General features: G+C 35.1%; 1 protein-coding gene across 1 annotated transcript; it reads right to left on the bottom strand.

Moving 5' to 3' along the window:
- Positions 1 to 13,282: 13,282 nt before the first annotated feature.
- LOC148117467 (odorant-binding protein-like) lies at positions 13,283 to 19,096 on the bottom strand. Its single transcript, XM_087902569.1, has 6 exons — positions 19,009 to 19,096; positions 18,440 to 18,579; positions 17,255 to 17,325; positions 15,237 to 15,347; positions 14,486 to 14,587; positions 13,283 to 13,365 (listed from the first exon to the last, which is right to left on the bottom strand). Exons 1-6 carry the CDS (start codon positions 19,063 to 19,065, stop codon positions 13,283 to 13,285), a joined length of 564 nt encoding a protein of 187 aa, XP_087758695.1. The 5' UTR covers positions 19,066 to 19,096.
- Between the last annotated feature and the right edge of the window lie 545 nt (positions 19,097 to 19,641).

The raw sequence follows: 19,641 nt of genomic DNA, 5'->3' as shown, positions 1-19,641 counted from the left end.
ATGATTTTATTAAATGATTTCCCACATTTAATTTCCAAGTTCTTAGACTTTAACATGATAGTTCTTTTAATGTCTCCTCCGATTCCCTTTTTAGTTACAAATACATATGTTTCACCTGGACACAACTCCAATGTATTGGGGAAAATGACTCTAAAAGTTTTAATTGAAGTTATTTGTTCCCCTCCAAAAATATGTTTATGTTTAAAATATTTTCCCCTGTGCTTATCAAGACCCTATCAGATATTCATTGACAACTGTATCCTCTATAATTTTCATTATACAGTTTATTTTTAAATTTCCAAATTAATATATACATTTTGACCTAAATGTATTATGAAAAAGATACAAATTATTTTCTAAAATCCTACTGAAGTTTAGAGTACAAAGTTGAATCAACCATGAGAGTCTGAAAAATAAATATTCTTTATTTTTAGTTGAATGACAAATCACTTCAGAGTCCCCAATATCAACAGTTCCATGTGGCTTTGGTGTCATGTTCAATCCTAGGCAATTTGCCTCATCTGTTCAGGTTTAGATCAAATCAGAACAGCTTTTAAATATTTCCTTCTTCCTCCATTTTACTCTCCTCTCTGACATTAATGTGCAAGGAAACTGCCTATGTCTTTGCTTGAGCATACACATGTAGAAACTTAGTTAAAGGTTTCATTTTCTGAAAAGATTTATGGGAAACTAAAAAATTCATTCACTTAAATTCCCTTGCTTCTATCTATGCTCCTAAAACAGTCATATTAGTTCATCAAATTTTTAGAACTTTGGTTATGACAACTAATTTTAAGAAATTTCCTTCCTGAATAATGACAGTGAGAAGGGGGATATGGGATGGTTCAGAAAGAAGAAATGTAAGGGACAATTGGTGTGGCTATAATATAATATCTTAAATTTAAAATAATAAAAAAATAGATTTAATGTCTGCTATAAATATATTTGCCTCTCTGTTTATTTTCAACTGTCTAAAATCCACTTTTTAAAATTTCTTTCACATTTCCTTGATTTTTATTTTATATTAATCTTATGAGTGATGAGCCTTAAGGGTTTATTTTGATCTTATATTCAGTATTCTACCAAGAGTATGGTCACAGAAGAAAAACACCAAGGATATTTACACATAACTTTCTCATCTAAGTACACATTGCGTTCTCAGAGCCTTCTCTCACTCTGATGACAGACCTTATGATAAGGTTCTGCTAGATGGAGAAAACTCAGGCAATATCTTCAACAGTAAATACAACTTTGCACACATAAGCTATTTGTCCTTATTTTGTTTGGTTCTTAGATCCAAACATCTCACAGAGGAACCAATGTACTTCTATATAATTTCTTCTGTTTCTTCTTGTCTCTGTCTTTTTCATTGCAGAAGTAAATTTGGCAGACACTAGAATCATAAATTCACAAGCCATTGCATTGAGAAAAGGGTGCTGTTGAGAGTTGCTCAATTGAAACTATGTATATATGGAAATACCTTAAATATTCTTCAAGACATGTAATGAAAAATATACATAAATAGTCCTCAACAAAGAGAGAAATAACATAGTAAATATTGAGAAGATTCAAATGAATCACAGTCAAGTATCATATTGTCCTGATGTAAAATATATGAAGTTCAGTGCTCTGCTGTATTAGAAAGAAAAATCCAAACTCAAATGTCAATGTGTTCTTTACATACCGGTGCTGTTTTAATACATTTTCTTGTTTTCAGTTGTCATCAACTTTCATCATTATCTCTTTTTTCCTTCCTTGTGCCTTTTACCCAAACTTACCCAAATGTAAACATCTTTTATGCACTCAACCACTCAACATCAGACCCTTTAACTTAAATTATTACTAATATATACATACACACACATACTCTCACACACATGTATATGTATATATACATATATATTTATATATACATATAACCTGATGAGTGCTATTTTCTTCTTTGAATGTCTATGGTTTCAGGGCTTACTACTCTGCATTGAACAACCAATTACAGAGGGACTTTTCTCTGGGCTTGTCTAATTCTCCTTATTTATACACTCATTAGATATTTGTGGTCATTGTTCAGTGCTGGTATTCTGCATAAAATTACTCTTTTGTGTAAACATTGTGATTGATATTCACTTATTTCCAACTTTAATTCTACAAATTCTCACAGAGAATTTGGCACAGCAGAATTCTTGGTATTCTGGAATTTATTATCATTCTACACCCTTTTCAGAGGTTTTTCCTGATCCCTAGATGCAGAAACTGAGATGTAGATTAATCCTTTGGGACCTGGCTTCCACAATCTGTTGTTGTCTACCTTGAGTCCAGACCTGGGTTTCTGGGATAGTTTCCATTTGAAGTAAAGAGAAATGAGAAACTTTACTTACTATGGAGATCTACTTACACTTCTCTCTGGTTATAAAGATAAAGGAGGGTATTGTGCTTGTCTAGCAAGTCTGTAGTATTAGGTACTTTTCTAAAATCCATGATCTCACTAGTCCTGGGCACTTGATAAGGTTTCCAGTACCAGGAATGATTTGCCTCCTGATGTGCCATCCTTGAGTCCTAACAGACAGCTATTGGTTGTCATTGATAAGAGTGTCACTTCTTGTACCTTTTTACTTATCTTGAAATACTTCCATTGTCATTCTTCATAAGTGCTTTTTCTGGGTAGGGTTGTTTGTTTCTCCTCCTTGGCATCCTAAATAATATTTTCTATAACAGGGAGAAAGAAATGACAAGAAAGAAAATTTAGGATCTTATATCCAGTTAGATTATAACACTGCTGTACTAACTGTACTGCAGTTTCAGCCATATGGACCCACCCACAACCTCTGAGATGCAATCAAACTCAGAATACAGAATTTATATTGTTTTAGCAATAACATTGTCAGTCTGACAAATCACTCAAAAGCAGTTTTCTCATTCTTGGTATTACCTATTTGTTAGTTTATCATTCCTGTGAGGAATCTATTAGCCCAAGTAACTTAGGTTCCTTTAAGATAGAAATTTCTGTACACATATATATGTATATACTTACATTGACATGTTCTGAGTAAAACTTTACGTAAATATAAAATATAAATACAAAATAAAATTTAAAAATGAATTTAAATATGAACCATAGAAGATTTATCAAATGTCTTTGCTCTTATTTCACCTTCCCGACCTGTTCCCCTGTTGTATTAAATTATCTCCCTCATCCCCACTTGGAACCTTGGCCCTATGGTTTTGTTTTCATCTTTGTAGCACCTTTATCCCTCATTAACTTCCCAATCCACAGTCCTAATGTGCATATGGTTCCTTTACACTGTCCTGATGTCTTTGTTTACTCAACATTCTAAACTCAGATCTATAAATTTGTTGCTGGGAATTCCAGATAAATAAGAAAATGTGGTTTCTGGTGTCTTGGTCTGGGTTGTTTCACTTGATGTGAACTTTCTTGCTTCATTTCATTCACCTGCAAATTTCGAGACTCATTTTTATTTACAGCTGAATCGTGATCTATATTACATGTTAAACACTTTCATATCCAATCCTCAGGTGAAGAGTATTAAGGTGGTTTACATTTTTCAGCTATTATGAATTGAGCAACAGTTAACATGACCTAGAAAATGACCTTGAATAAGAAATCAATTCCTTTGGACATGTGACAAGCAATGGTATAGTTGTTTCATATGCTAGATTTACTGTCAACTTCTTGACAATCATCCACAATGGTTTGTAGAGTTGTACAATTTAGCAAACCTTCCAAGAGTGAATGAGTGTTACCTTTTCCCTTCACCCCTTCCTGCTTCTCCTGTTTGTTGTCCTATTCTTGTTTTTATATACTTTTACATATTCTTCATTTTTTTCAGTCAGACTTGCTTAGATCAGGACTATAATACATAGTTGACAGTCCTCGGTAGAATGATAAAAATCTATTCATTTTTAGAGATCAAAATTATAAAAATTTTATAAATTGTGTATTGAAAATGAACATATTTATTAAAAATGCATGTGAAAAATATTTAATTATTTTAGGGCAGTCAAAACATAATATATGATTGGTATCTTGCTGGTTGAAATTAATCACTTTACTGCATGCATTGTAAATATTTTTATCATTAATTTAAACATGATAATTAATTTAAAACTGAATTTTAATCAAACTTATTTTCAAACATTGCCATGATGTCGCTTTGAAGTGTCATTCATGTCAATGGTACCCGCCATGCTTTTCTTCTCCTCTGCTCTTGCTCTTTCTCCATTGCTAAGTTCCAGTCTTTGAGACGCTAGAGTTTGCTTAGGTCTTGAGCTTCTAATGACTGCTGTTTATCCTGCTCTTCTCCATGACACTTGATTTCCATTTTGTTTAATAAAGGTTCTAGAGTCAATCCATTCCCAAGCTTCCTCTGATTCTCTTGAGATACTTTTGGTTCCTTTGGATTCTGTTCCAGGTGTTTCCGCATCTGCTGCTTCTGAGTCTGGACTTTCGCTTCCTTTTCCATTGCAGCTTTTCAAACTGGCTGAAAAGCTCATCTGAAGATTTTAGTAAACTTGATTTCACTGGCTTGCATAAACTTTTCCAAGACTCTTCATTCGTAATCTTCATATCCTTCGACACATGAACATGAGTCTGGCTCTATCATTGTGGAATTCTCAGCAGAGGTACGCATCACAGTAGGGCCATTCCAGACTTGTTTGGAATCACCTGAAAGAGACTGAGTCTGCACAGATACAGTCTTCTCCATGGTCTGCAGATGTCCTGACATATAGTAGCCATTCACCTGCTGGGATTGCTTCTGTGGTGCTGCACATGGGTGCTGCAGAATGACTGTATGCAACACCTTCCACTAAGTTAGGTTCTGTAGACTAATGAGATAAATCGAAGATCACTATAAAGGTTGCTGCAGGAATTCCTACCACCAGCAGCCTTCAAGCTACCCACACACTTTGGCTTGGCCTCTCATATTATTATGCCAATGTAAATCACATGTGCAACCTCGTTTCTGGCTGCGGGATTTGGTTGCTGTTCCTCATTCCAGCAGAGAATTGTGATCTGTGAGTCTACCCCTAAATAAATAATCATCTATTATTATTAATTCTGAGCTAGGATGGGATTTCTTTTAAGCATCCTTCTTCATCCAGTGCCCCATGTGGATTTGGATTTCACAGCTAAGGGGTGAACGACCCGAAGGCCTAACCAGTCCACAACTCAGAAAGTCTCCCAACCCTGCCTGCTTGGCTTACGTTTACCTATGCAGTATTTTTAAAAACCCCTCCACAGCAGAGCTAACTGTGTGCAGCAACTTAAAAATTTCCAAAGCTCGTGAACATCCTCCTCCCCTACTACTGCACTCCTTGCCTCATGGTTTCCCTTGTGTAGCTTCTGGTTTGTGCTCCCTGCCCGTGAGTTCTGGGCTTCTTGCTCCATGTCTGGAATTGATTTAATTGCTTTTAATTTGTCAATCAAAGCATATTTCTCACTATTTAATCAGTACTAAAGCAAGAAACTGAAGTGACTCAGGACCATTCCTGTTGCCACCTGTTGCATCGCAGCTAGTCACCACTCTGCAACCAGATATCTGCTGGTCAATAAAAATTATTACACCTCAAACAATTTCCCAGATCTCATAAAGGGTAATTAATAAATAAATATGGCAAATTACATTAACATTGAAACTTTTGGTAACTTTTTTGCTAGTACTATGAACTGTATTTTGCAAGGTTTATATGGTTATGATGATACATCCATTTATTGGATACTGGGACTCAGTGTTTTTCTTCATATTATACCCATGAGAAAATGACTTGATAACAGAGCCAAGAATGATGTACTTTCAGAAATGATACAGTCTTTACAAACTAATAATGAACAGCTTGTTAACAGGATTAATACCATCAAAAATCAAAAGTTACCTGAAAAAAATAATACAATTGAAAAGGGACTGACAAAATTGAATCCGTGTCTAAAGGTTCTGAAAAATTACTTGAAATAGTTCATACAGTTGAATTTGACATTTAAAAATTGTTAAAAAGTTATGATAGGTTAGCAGATAGAGTATCTCTTCAGGTTGTCATTCCACACACTATCCAAATAATGTTCAAAGAAGAGGTGCTATCATTAAAGAAAAAACTTCAGACCTCGGAATCACAAGTGAAGAATGAGGACCAAACGCTAGAGGCATCTGTGAAATCACTAGCAATATATACAGGCCAATGATATAGAACAATTCTGTATTCTGTCAATTATGTTTTAAATAAATACTGATTGGTCAGTAGCCAGGAAGAAAGTATAGGCGGGACAACCAGATAGGAAATAGAGGTGGGGCAATGAGAACAGGAGAATTCTGGGAAGGAAAAAGCCCATTCCTCTCCAGTCCTCTTCAGACACTGAAGAAGCAGGATATGATCTGCCCTGCTGAAAAGGTACAGAGCCATGTGGCTAACATAGATAAGAATAATGGGCTAATATAAGTTATGAGAGTTAACAAGAAACCTGAGCTAAGCGGGCAATCAGTTTATAACTTATGTAGATCTCTGTGTGTTTTTCTTTGGATCTAAATGGCTGTGGGACCTGGTGGGAGGACAGAAATCAGGTAAGACAGAAAGCTCAGTCTACAGGCCAGGAGACTTGGGCTTTACAAAAGATAATAGTAAAAAGATTTGAAATGATTGAGGAAATTTTTAGAGCTGATGGACAGGGAAAGAAGGCTCAAGGACAGGATTTAACATCACCAGCAACTGTCAGAGTTTTAGCTTCCTACCCTGTAATCTACTCTGATGAAGCATCGAGATCTAAAGGCCCAAAAGGATCCAAAGAAGGTAGATGGATACCTATAGAAATGAATAATCTAAACTAAATTAAGCAAGCTGTTGTAACTTAATGCTTGCATTCCACATTTGTTAAGGAAATGATAAAGACATGGTCTATAAGCATTAAGGTGACACCACATAACTGGCTTCAGTTAGTTTTGGCAGTCCTGGATGATGGGCTTCATTTATGTTTGAATGTTATTTCAGAGAGGAGGCTTAAATTTTAGTACAACATGGAAAAGCAAAGGGACTTGAGATTTCCCAAGAGCAAATTCATGATGAGGGCACTTATGCTGAGTGACAGGTTCGAGCTCTTTACAATGAACAAATCTTGTTCCTATGCCACAAAGCAGCCTTAAATGCTTAGGACAAGATTCAAGAACTGGGAAAATGAAGTCAATCATACCTTATGGTGAAACAAGGCCAGAGAGAACCCTTTAGTTCCTTTTTATAAAGATTAACTAAGGCTGTTCAAATAAGAGGAAGAGACCCAGATGCTAGATGAGTACTTAGTGAATCTCTGACTCTTGAAAATGCCAACTTAGAATGCAAAAATATACTTGGGCCTTTATAGGTTATGCTATGGACCGGCTCAGGGGAGCCACTCAGACCAAAAGGGAATCAGGGCGAAGGCACAGGAGAGATCAGGATACAGCGGAGGAAATTGACAGACAGTCACTCTCAATGTATTTTTGAAAATGCTACTGTGATTTACTTACTTCAGTGCAGGATTATATATTTCTTTTTGCAATCAAAGAACTTGGCAAAGGCATACATCATCAAATCATAGAACAGAAAAGAACCGCATAAAACAGTTTACAAAAAGAATCTTTGAAGATGCTTTGACTTGGGTACAAGGACTTCTGCTTTCTCACACTTTGAAAAACAAACTCTCCCCTCTTGCCTTCATGGAGATCACTGCCCTTGAGCTAGACCATCTTTATCAGCTTGCAGGTGGCTGGTTGGTTTGAGCTAAGTGACCTTGTGTGCCTGGGTGAGAAAGAAAAAGGCTACTCTCTCCCTGGGAAAGCTTTCTGCTAGGAAATTTCTAATACATAGTCTTGAATCTCTCTGAAGTTTACTTTATATCACTAACTTCAACTCTCCTCCCTTCTCAATTCTCAGGCCCAGTATTGTCAGCTTAGGTTAGGTCTTTTTCTTCCCACAAGAAAGGTTTCATAGGCCTTCTATTTACAACTGTACATATTTCTCAGACAAATGCCTAAGGCTTCTAAGGTTTTTCTTAGTAAAATTAACTCCGTTTGTTCCACATTATCAAGGAATTGTCCTAATGATGATTCTGCCAGTTCCCAGAACTGGCTACTTTTTTTAAGGTTTTAATTAATAGTGAAGCAGATTTCAAAAATATCCTCAGCAGTCTTGTTTGTATATGCAACTGCCTGGAATAGTCTGATCTGTTAGCAATATGCAAGAATCACAAAGAACACACAGACAAGGGAAAAGACAGACATATGGCTCCAAGGAAGCCAGGTCGAGTCAGTACAAATGGCAACTCAGGTGGCATTACACCACAACTGATTGGCACGGGGCAGCCAGGGACTCAACTCCGAGGAGCGCAGATCCCTATCCTCCGGCAATATTTGCCTGCCTAATCAGCATTTCTACTACACTGGAGAGACAGCCATGGATGTAGCAAGGTTATATCAGTACCTATGGATGAATGGATCTTGCATACAATGAACATTGAGACAGTTGACTATTATACTGAATCATGGGTAGGAGAAACATTTTTCAAAGGAATTGAGGACATATAAAAATGTCAAATGTTTCAACTGTGGTTGAATATACATGTGAGAAGAGATTGTACACAAGGAATTCCTAGGATATTCCCTCTAATAATGGTAAAAATGGGAGGACTCATCCTTCAGTTATATATAGAAGGTATGGCAAAGGCCAACTTTGAACCAATGAAAACAGATCAACAAAGGTCAGACAAAGCAATCCTGTAGCATGTAGGGCCTGTTTGTTTGTGTTTTCTGTCCCTGTCTGGTACCCCACAACCAGCAGGCCCCAGAGAAAATCAACCACACAGATCTCTAGAAGTTATAAAGCTGATTGGCGTATTAGGTCAGGCTACTTATTAGCTAATGCTCACATCTTGATTAACCCATTTTTCTGATCTATTTTAGCCATGTGGCTCAGTACCTTTTTCAGTGGGGCAGATCATATCCTGCTGCTTCACTGGTCTGGGCAGGAGTGGGAGGAATCAACTTCCTCCTCCCCAGAATTCTCCTGCTCTCCTTGCATCATTTCCACTTCCTGTCTGTTTTTCCTGCCTATACCTCCTCCCTGGCCAATCAGCATTTATTTAAAACATGAGTGACAAAATACAGATAATTCTCCCACACCACAACCCAATGTCATTGGCAAACTCCTTGAGAAGCCTGTTGCAGGTTCCCAAACCAAAAGTGGTCCAATCATTCCAGGTCATCATGGAGGACATTTTTCACCAGGAAAATTAAGAAATCCAGAACTTTCTGTAAAAAGTCATACTGTTCTCGGTGATGGCATAAACATGGAAGATATATCAAAAATTCTGAGAGAAAATAGGAAACATATATTCTGGAAGACTTCTATAAATGATCAAAGATCAAAGCTAAGAGTGTGCATAAATTATATTGTAATTGTTGGTTTGATAGATACATGTGTGTATGAGAGTATCATTACTCCAGAAATTTGGCAATCTAAATTGGCCTCTTTGCTACATCCATGGCTGTCACGCTATTATTTATAGGTAATTTACATTGTTATAGATTCTTGTATATTGATGAAACTTAAATTATACTGAGTATGTTCTTATTTTCATCAACAATATTGGTATATCTAGGCAAAGTTATTTAGTCATATTGTATGCATGCTTCCTATCATTGCTTAAAACATTTTTGTATATTGATCAATTTTTAGGATATACTTATCATATTGCAATGTACATTTCTACCTCTGATCAAGATACTTATAATTTTATACATTTTGAGGTCATTGTCCTCATTTGTTGCACAGTTATTTATTGTATAATATTCTATTATGAAGTCTTAGCCTTAAAGTTATATAAATATAATAATTATAGATCAATAATCATCTATGTTTGTCATACTTATAGTTAGGCTATGCTGGTTTTTTTAGATACATAAAGATTGTATTCTGCATAAATAGGTAATCTTCAACCGCTTCAAAGAGCTGTCAAACATGGCATTTTCATAACTTAGGGTTCTGTTGAAGTGAGACACGACTGCTCCTGGCAGTACTGATCTATTCCCGAGAGAATGTTGAGGACCCAAAACACTCCACTTGGAGCTTTTTTTTTTTCTGTCAAAACTTGTCTTTGGGCAAGGAACTGCCCATGAATTGACTACTGAAAAAATGTACAATGTCCAGACAGGACAAGCAGGGTACAAGAAAAAAGAGTGTCAAATCTTGCCAAGAGAGGATAAGACAGTTTTGAAAATTTTCTTGCCTTTGAAAATTGTCTGTCCGTTATTCTATTCCTTAGCCAAAGTTGCTTGCTCCAACATTGAAAAGGAGAATTTAGGTGATTGCCCAGGTAGCCAGTTGTCTCTGTCATTTGTTGTACATTTTGGAAGTTGTTTTTACACTTTATGCTTACTCAAGTAATATTATTTCCCTTCCAGATCGCTGATGCTATTTGAAATGGGATTCTGCTCATGATAGCTTTCTAAGGTGGCTTTGTTTGTAGTATATAGAAAGGCTTTTAATTTTTGAAACTGATACTTTCCTTGTCAGGCTGCTGAAATTTTGACTCTACTTCATGTGTTTGGGTACAATTTTGGTATGTCTTAGGTTTAAGATCATGTCATCTGAAAATGGGGTTAATTTAGATTTATCTTTTCATAGGTACATGATTTTAATGTCCTTCAGTTTCTGTATCGCTCACTGTAATGCATCCAACTCGACATTATAAAGGAGTTGGGAGAGTGGGTACCCTGTCTTCTTCAAGATTTTAGTAGGCTTCCTTGCTGGTTTTCTATATATGGGCTGTGTATTGACAGGATGCTGTCAGAGACAACTTTTAATATTATGAAGCATATTTCCTCCATTCCCACTATTTTTTAAATTTAATTTTGAAAGTATGAGGCATTCTATCAAAGGTTTTTTCTTGAAATAATGAATTAATGGTGACATTATTGCCTTAATTATATAGTATGATTAGTCATATTTATAGAATTCTGTGTGTTGAACCCAGCCTGTACCTCTGGAATAAAGTCACCTTAATTATTGTGGATGATATGCTTGATATGAATATGTATTTATTTTTCTAGTACTTTATAAAGGTTTTCTGACTTTTTTTGTCACCAGTTACATTTTACTCTATGTGCATGTATATATGCACACATTAATATATGCATGTGTGTGTGCTGATTGGGATTAAATTAATACCGGCTATATATAGCATGTTTGGGAGTGATCCTTTACATTCTATGTTTTAAAAAAGGTCAACAGAGTTTCGCTGTAATTCTTCTTTGAAGGACTTGTGGTAAGACAGATGTTAGGATCCTCCCCACTGATTTTGATCATGGCTGAATCAGTTTTCACTTCCACCAATCAGGGCCAAGTGCAGCCATTTCCCCCACTGATTTTGATCATGACAATCTGTTTTCACTCCTACCAACCAGGACCTAGTACAGCCCTTTCTCTGCATCATAGACAAAATGTCTGAGTCGTTTCAATTTTATTTTCCTGATGCCTAAAGACATTGAACACTTGGAAGTGTGTCTCAGAAATTTATGTTTCACTTTCTGAGAACATGATTTTTAGTTTTATAATACATGTTTTGATATGGAGTCATGTGTTGTCTTGGTGTTCATTTTGCTGAGGAGATAGAAAAATGAAGATTCCTGCATTGTTAACGTGCAAAACTGACACTTTTGGGAGGCTTCAGGCTGTTGTAAGAGCATATCTGCAGAAACAATGCATTCTGCAACTTGATGAAGGAAGATTATTCCTGGTCACCATGAGAGTACTACCAACTAAGATCAGTATTTAAATCATCCCTAGTAGTCATGATTAAGAAATTACCATTCAGAATACATATAGAAATTACAATAGTTGATGCAAAGAACAATGATAGTGGAATGTTTATGGAACCAAGGATGATTTACATTCTACAGCTCAGGGTGTAATTTCAACTAATCACCTCTGAGTTACCTCTCAGATTGGGCACACTTTACCCGTGTTATCATGATGTGAATGGTGAGCTTTAGAGCTTCCATGCCTTTTGAAGTCTTGGCAGCTAAGAAAGCAACTTCTGATAGGAAAAGACATAGCCATATTCCCTTTACCTCTAAAATAAGACTTATAGGTAATAAGTAATTGAAGAATAAGGGGACAGCACTGGATACAAATGCATATTAGAAACTCTAAATGAACATAATTGGGTATAAATTTCTGTGTCAACCACTTCTTTCTTCATGCATACACATATTTACACATATATTGAAATGAATTTGTATATTCATGAAGAAGTTGGAGAAATTTCAAGAAGAGGACACAGGGATATCAGTAATTAGTAGGAGAACAAAGGTGATATGATGTAAATGTACACTGAATATACCAAATTATCAAAGACATTGGTCAATTATTTTTTTCTAATGTAACGTCGTTTTGCAAGGCACACAATGAAAGTTTAAATAATGGGATTTTTCACAGAAGAATTGTCATTGTTTCTTATTCATATCTCTTGTTTATGAATATTGAATGGACTTTGCTTTCTTAATATCTTCAGACTTCATTAAAATGTATGTATCAGCATCATCTAATATTTTTGTTTTTCCTAATTCCAAGTCCTAAAACAAGATTGTCTCTGCCTTTTCTAATTTGATAGTTAACTACATCCTAAGGAATTGTTGTAATTCAAAGAAAAAATTGTAACCAGCACATGCATATTTGTAGGGCATGGTATCTATGGAATATCATTCTTATGAATTTATTCTTCAAAAGAAACTGACTCATATGTACACTATTAAAGCATATCCTGATTCATTTGCTTACTGAAGTCACTTAACAAAAGATAATCTCCTCAGATAGACTTTGGGAAACATATTCCATCCTCTCTTTTAAATAATGTGTAACATGGAGGCAGACCCAAAGACTTTGCTCTGTGAAATCTTTTAGAATGTTCAACCGCAAATCATAATTTTAAGCTGAAAGTAAATATGAAGCACAACATTCTTCAGTGTTCTTACTCATGGATCTCCAGTAATTATCACATTTCTATTTATTAAGATAAGATTAAGTAATATTGATATCATTTGTTACACCAGAGTGGTTATTTTATTAGTTTGATGAAAATTTATGTGCTTTTTGAATGAGATCCTTTTCACAACATCTTTATTGCTTCTTGAAAAACTTTATTTCATCATTCAAAAATATGAAGACCTTATAAATCATAAGAAGGGACTAGAAAGACAAATCAGGAATTAGGTATATGGTGTTCTGACTTCACAGGAGAGAAGACAATTCATTTAAAGAAATGGTGATTTTTATATGACATTGATTCCATGGTCAAGAGGATATGATGTATAATTCTATTCCTCCTGTCATCTGTGCAGATATGAAAACAAAAATTAAAACATGTTTGAAGAGACAGGAAAGATTTCATCATTGAGAGTTCATGAATGCAAAAATAAATATAACAGTATAATGAGTGTACAGAAACGATGTACACAAACAGTTCCTTTCTTAGAAATCACCAATACCTTATACTTTTGATTCTATAGAATCACTGTCAACAGAAAAAAATGACATTATGTGTCCCTACATGAAAATTTATATTGAGAGGTTTCAAGATATATACTAAAAATATTAACATCATTTCATCATATCTGTTGGCAAATAATACCCCACAATCTTAAGTAAAGTAAGATTTTTACAAATAACAAGGCACACTCTGTTGATGGAGCATTCTTCAATATAAGCATATTACCAATTGTGAATTAGATAAAATTCTTCATATTTTTATAAATAAAAATATTTTATCTGTCATTTCTATCTCTGTAATATTTCTCTTTTAAAAGACATATGATATGCAGTCTTAATTTTGCTAATTTTCAGTTCACTTTTTCCTTGGTGTCATCCTTGTCTCTAATTTTTGCATAATAATCACAAATCCATTCAAATATCAAGTTGGTTAGGCATGGTCTCTGTTTCTACTTACCTACAGAAAGTCATTATTCAGGACAAGTATCTGCAAAAGAATATGAACAGGGTAAGGATTGACATAAATGTTTTCATTTCTGTCAATATGATAATAGATTCCCAAGGATTATATCTGGAAATAGAAGCTGAAAGATTGCATATGACTCTATATAATCTGAATCAGGGATTTTACTGAGTAGATATATAGGTAGATCGATTGATAGATAGATAGATAGATAGAGAGAGAGATAGATAGAAAATAGACAGTTAGATTCATTATATATACATACATGAATATATAGAGAGAGATAGAGAGAGATAGGTAGAGGATAGACAGATTCATTATATATATTCTATATAAATTCATTATATACACATATATTATATATACATATATTATATGTATACACAATGAATATATATATATATATATATATATATATATATATAGAGAGAGAGAGAGAGAGAGAGAGAGAGAGAGAGAAATTCCTTGGCCAAAATAATATTCATTATTCATTGTGGTTACCTGTAGCCAGAACTTCTCTAATGTTTTCTGTTGGAATGTTCCGTTCCTTAGCAAATTCCTCAAGTTTTTCATATTGTTCAGGAGTCAAAGTTTTACTTTTTCCTACAGTGTATGAAAGACAATGTCAAAGACATGTTCGAGAAATATGGAGAAATATATGTTGCTTGTTTAGTATCCCTGCATCATATGCAATACAAAGTCCCAACTGCTTCAAATTGATTTGTTCTGGGTGGATCAATACAGACAGTAGGATTTTCTCCAAATTCCATTTTCAGTGTTTCATGATGTATGCAAAAATCAAGCAACTTCTCTAAGGAATTCTCACATCTCAATCCTATGTATTTTCAAAAATATAACACTAAAGAATCATGAATATCTACCAATGAAACCTTCACATTTCTCCTGAGTCTACACTCTAGAGTTCATGATTTCTTTAGTACACACTTGGTCAAATGACACTCAAAATGGTTTAAATTTCCGGACAAATAATATTTGGATCCTTCTTTCTAGTAAGGAAACATGAACATACACACTTCCAGTAGCATTCACAATCACCAAGAGTCTTCAATGACCATGCTACTCAAATTACAATATAATGTAAAAGTTGGTCCACACAACAATCATATTGTTATTTAGTGGAGAGGTGTTTGGAAACACCGTGATACTGTACTTGGAGTGTGAATCTGACTTAATCTCTATTTTCAGGGTGATACTTCTCTTACTACATCAGAAAACCCACTACCATTCTTACCAACAACAAAAATCAGGTTAGTTGTCTGGCCAGTTCTATCCACATTCTTACTGGTAAAGACTATGTTCTCTGCTGTTGCATGCACAGGTTCAAATATATTGTCACCTTCAACTGTAATAACAGAAATATTTCAATCTCAGTGTCACTCATTTTCTATTTTGTTTGATGTCACCTGTTGACTAAACATTAATATTGATCCCGACTCTAGCAGTCATCACTTATTCACTATCAAATGACACATGAGGGCAAAGGTATTCTTGTAGTCATTCATTTTGCATATCTAATCATAATGCAGTGACCAATTATTTCCACTCTTAAAACCTGATAGGGAATCCTAGGTTCATACACGTTCCCTTTTCTCTGAATTCCTTGTGTCAAGACCTGTGGGATCACTCTGTTGGGTAATCCTTCCCCTTTCAACCAGATTCAAAAGGACGCTTGTCAATTTTCTGAAACTGTAAAACTTTGGTGTCATACAAGAGTAATACTTGGTGGGAGAATTGATACATATGCCAAAAAGGACATACTAATTAGAAATATGCACAAAAGTTTTATTCTTATAAGATTATGTGTAGAAAAGATGTAAAAATCAACATTTTAAGTTTACCAGACATTCATATTGTGTGTGTGTGTCTGCCTCTCTGTATGTGAGAGTTTTTCTGTTTGCATTCTGTGTGTGTGGGGGGGGTAGAGGGGTGTGTGTGTGTGTGTGTGTGTGTGTGTGTGTGTGTGTGTGACGTTTCCTCTTAAAGACATTGATTAATGATAAAAGTGGTTCATGGGAAAATAAAAGTAATTCAGGATCTAGTAAATTTTGATTACTTGACTACTCTATAATGTCATATAAACTTAGGAAAATAATAAACTTGGCAGAAGAATGTACTCTCCCTTCATTAAAGATCACACCAAAGATCATCCTATGCATAAATTAGTTGAATATTTTTGCTATTATTTTAGCAATTTTACAGAATTCAAGAAGTCAGTCTGAAATTTTTAAACAGATTTCTCTAACTGCTTTTCGACATTGAACTTTATCATCCAATCATCTAAATGTTATGATCGCTACAAAGCAGGAGAATAGGAAACTTTAAAATAGGACCATTAGTTTAAAGTTTCCATGAATCCAGGATGACAGTTCAGACCTGTAATATAAGTGCTTGTCCGCCTGAGGCAAGAAGTTTGCAACGATGTTTGAGGTCACTGAGACCTACCAGTGAGTGTCAGACCTGTCCGGTCACAAACAGAGATATTGTATGAAAGCAGCATTATTTGTCATAGCCAGAACATGGAAACAACCTCATTACCCCTTGTCAGAAGAATGGATAAGAAAAATACAGTGCATTTATACAATGGAATACTACACAGCAGGGAAAATGACATCTTGAAATTTGCAAGCAAATGAATAGATCTAGAAAGCATCATATTGAGTGAGGTAACCCAGGCCCAGAAAAAGAAATATCATATATACTCAATCATAAGTGGTTTTTAGACATAAAGCAAAGAAAAACTATCCTAAAATTCATAATCCCAGAGAAGCTAGACAACAAATAGGACCCTAAGAGAGACATAAATAGATCTAATCTACATGAGAAGTAGAAAAGGACAAGATCTCCTGAGTAAATTGGGAGCATGAAAAGCACGGGAGAGTAGAAGGGGATGGGAGAGGAAGGGAGGGGAGGAGAGATAAATATATAGCCTAATAATAACAATTTTAACAAAAGAGAAGACACTGAATATTATATAGAAATAAATTTTCATGCAGAAACTATTTGGAGACCTTTTGTTAGCATTACTACGCACATCTTCAGGTTCAGTGTTCTTTTACATGTAAACTTCAGGTGACCTACATTGTACTCTGACATTGTAGAATATCTCAGTTGGTTGGAAGAACTGATGAATTTCCAAGTAACTAATATTGTTCTGGGTTCATGTACCTATGAGTGGCTTAAGTGTCAGCATGAATGTGCTCACTCAAAATGCTTCTGTTTGTAGAGGAAGCTCCCAGATCCCATACTTACACTGGGTTCTGTATTTGCCATCTTCTTGCCTATATCCAATGACTTTGGTCTCTGAACATTGGCCATTGGCACTAAAAATCAAACAGAGGATCCCTGGTTTATACTTTATAACCTTTAATTCATATTAAAGATCTTTAAGTATTATAATGAACTTGTTGATGTAATAAAATTTATGACCAGGGTACAGAGCTGGAACAGAAGTACCTATGCTTACCTACTTCTCTTAATTCTTGTTTAGAAAATATCATCCTGTTTGTAATCATACACATGATTTCCTTTATTTGTGGCAATATTTCCAAGAATTGTGAGGAATCTGAAGGCTTCTTATCCAAATTTCACTATTCACTGAGTATGATTTTCAATATCTTTTTTTTTAAGATTTTATTTATTATGTACACTGTTCTGTCTCCATGTATGCCTGCATGCCAGAAGAGGGCACAAGATTTTATTGTAGATGGCTGTGAGCCACCATGTGGTTGCTGGGACTTGAACTCGGGACCTCTGGAAGAGCAGTCAGCGTTCTTAACCTCTGAGCCATCTCTCCAGCTCCAATTTTCAATATCTTAATTATCATGTTGTAGTCCAATGATAACATGTACACAGGTTTATATGCATGTGTTTTAAGTGATTTAATTTATACCCTAAAACTTACATTCATAGCTAGAAGAAAGAAATGGTTCTAAGCCTTATAAGTTCTTATGCTGCTTTGCACCCTTTCAATGAACTTACTCATCTAAATGTCACAGAGTGTCTTTGAAACTAGAGCATCAAAGAAAGGGATTTGCAAACCAGATTTGTCTAACCTGTTTGTGAAATACTTTTTTTTGATGTCATTGATTGAATAATATAATATATATGACTATGAGCCAAATACTCACACTTACCTTTCAACTTACTAGAAATGAGATTCTTAGAGTCTCTTGCATCTAATATTAGAGCAAAAAATTCAACCACAGGCCTCCAACAAAAAGGATTTCTAAGGAAACACTCAGGGTATTGGAGACTCTATCTAACGTCCATGAAATACCCAGAGCTAACCCATCCTGGAATAAAATAATTACATTGCTTAAGATAAGGCCTTCAATTTCATGACCAGAAAAAGAACATTTACCATTATGTTTGACAGCATAAATGCTGAGAAACGGAACTATTCTGCTCAGTTTACATAGTTGACAATTTGCTTACTTGACATAAAATGTGACTCCCATTTTATTACATGCTTCACTACAAGTAAGTTCACGAACGTAGATTCTCAGAGGTCCTTCTTTCTCTATCTTGTCAACTTTGTCAGCAGCAATGGCAATGGTAACCCACTTTCCTTCAAGCTGAAAAAACAACAAAGGCCATGAGAATGCGAGTTGGTACTCACATCTCCTATCCCAATCTTTGAAAATACATAAGCTAACTAGAAATATAAAATGAGAAATATTTTATCTATTAGTTAAAAATTTTGCTTCTAGAGATGTAGAATAACACATGGTAATACGATGACTCAATTTACATAGCATTTGGTACCTGTGACCTTTCGGAACTACTCATGTGCTGGCCTCTTAAGCTCTGAAATTCAACCCATTGTACCCTTCTTTCAGTTGTTTCATCTTAGAACAATCTAATTGAAAGGTTGCACGTGTGTGAAAGCCAGAAAGGTTATTTCATGAATATGAACTTGCATGGACAAACCGATTGAAACCTCACATCCACAGCAATATGCTGTTGAAGAACATCAAACCTATGCACAGACCAAATGAATTTACCTCAGCATGAGCATGAGCCAGACCAAATGCCAAAGCCAGCAACAGAAATTTTACCATGGTGGTGCCTGCCTTTGCTCTTCTGTAGAAGCTCAAAATAAGATGTTGGTTATGAAGGAACTGAACTGACAAAGCTTTTTATACAGTTAGTTAGAGGGAGTTTCATGGAATCAACCAATGGTTCTGTGCCACAACAACCTGCATCTGTTCAGTATTTCCTCTTTGGCTCTGATGAATGGCATATTATCTCATATCCCTAAACTAATAAGATTAGGCTAAAGGTAGGGTTCTGTTGGGATGACGAATTGAGTGTTCTTGTCAGAAAGAAAGAACTATCATTGTGAGAACATTAAAGCAATTGTTTTGACTCCACAACTATACTGGTGGGTAAATGTCAATATCCATATGCGCATGCTGTAAATGGTTCATCTAATCAAAGTGACATGCCTTTTAAAATACATTCTGAATTTAAGCATAATACTATGCAGTTAAATGAATTTAAAACTGTGGCCTGAGAAATATGAGTCAAAGCAACCACATTCTTAGAAGATAAGATGGTAAAACTAAGGAACAGATTTTCTATATATCCTGTGCTACCTTTAAGTCTTTTACTATATTGACTACTTTATTCTTCCA

The sequence above is a fragment of the Myodes glareolus genome, chromosome X (assembly GCF_982192425.1).
Source record: "Myodes glareolus chromosome X, mMyoGla1.1, whole genome shotgun sequence".
NCBI classification, from domain to species: domain Eukaryota; kingdom Metazoa; phylum Chordata; class Mammalia; order Rodentia; family Cricetidae; genus Myodes; species Myodes glareolus.
The sequence above is the reverse complement of the archived record's forward strand: the minus strand, read 5'-3'. Positions and strand labels throughout refer to the sequence as shown.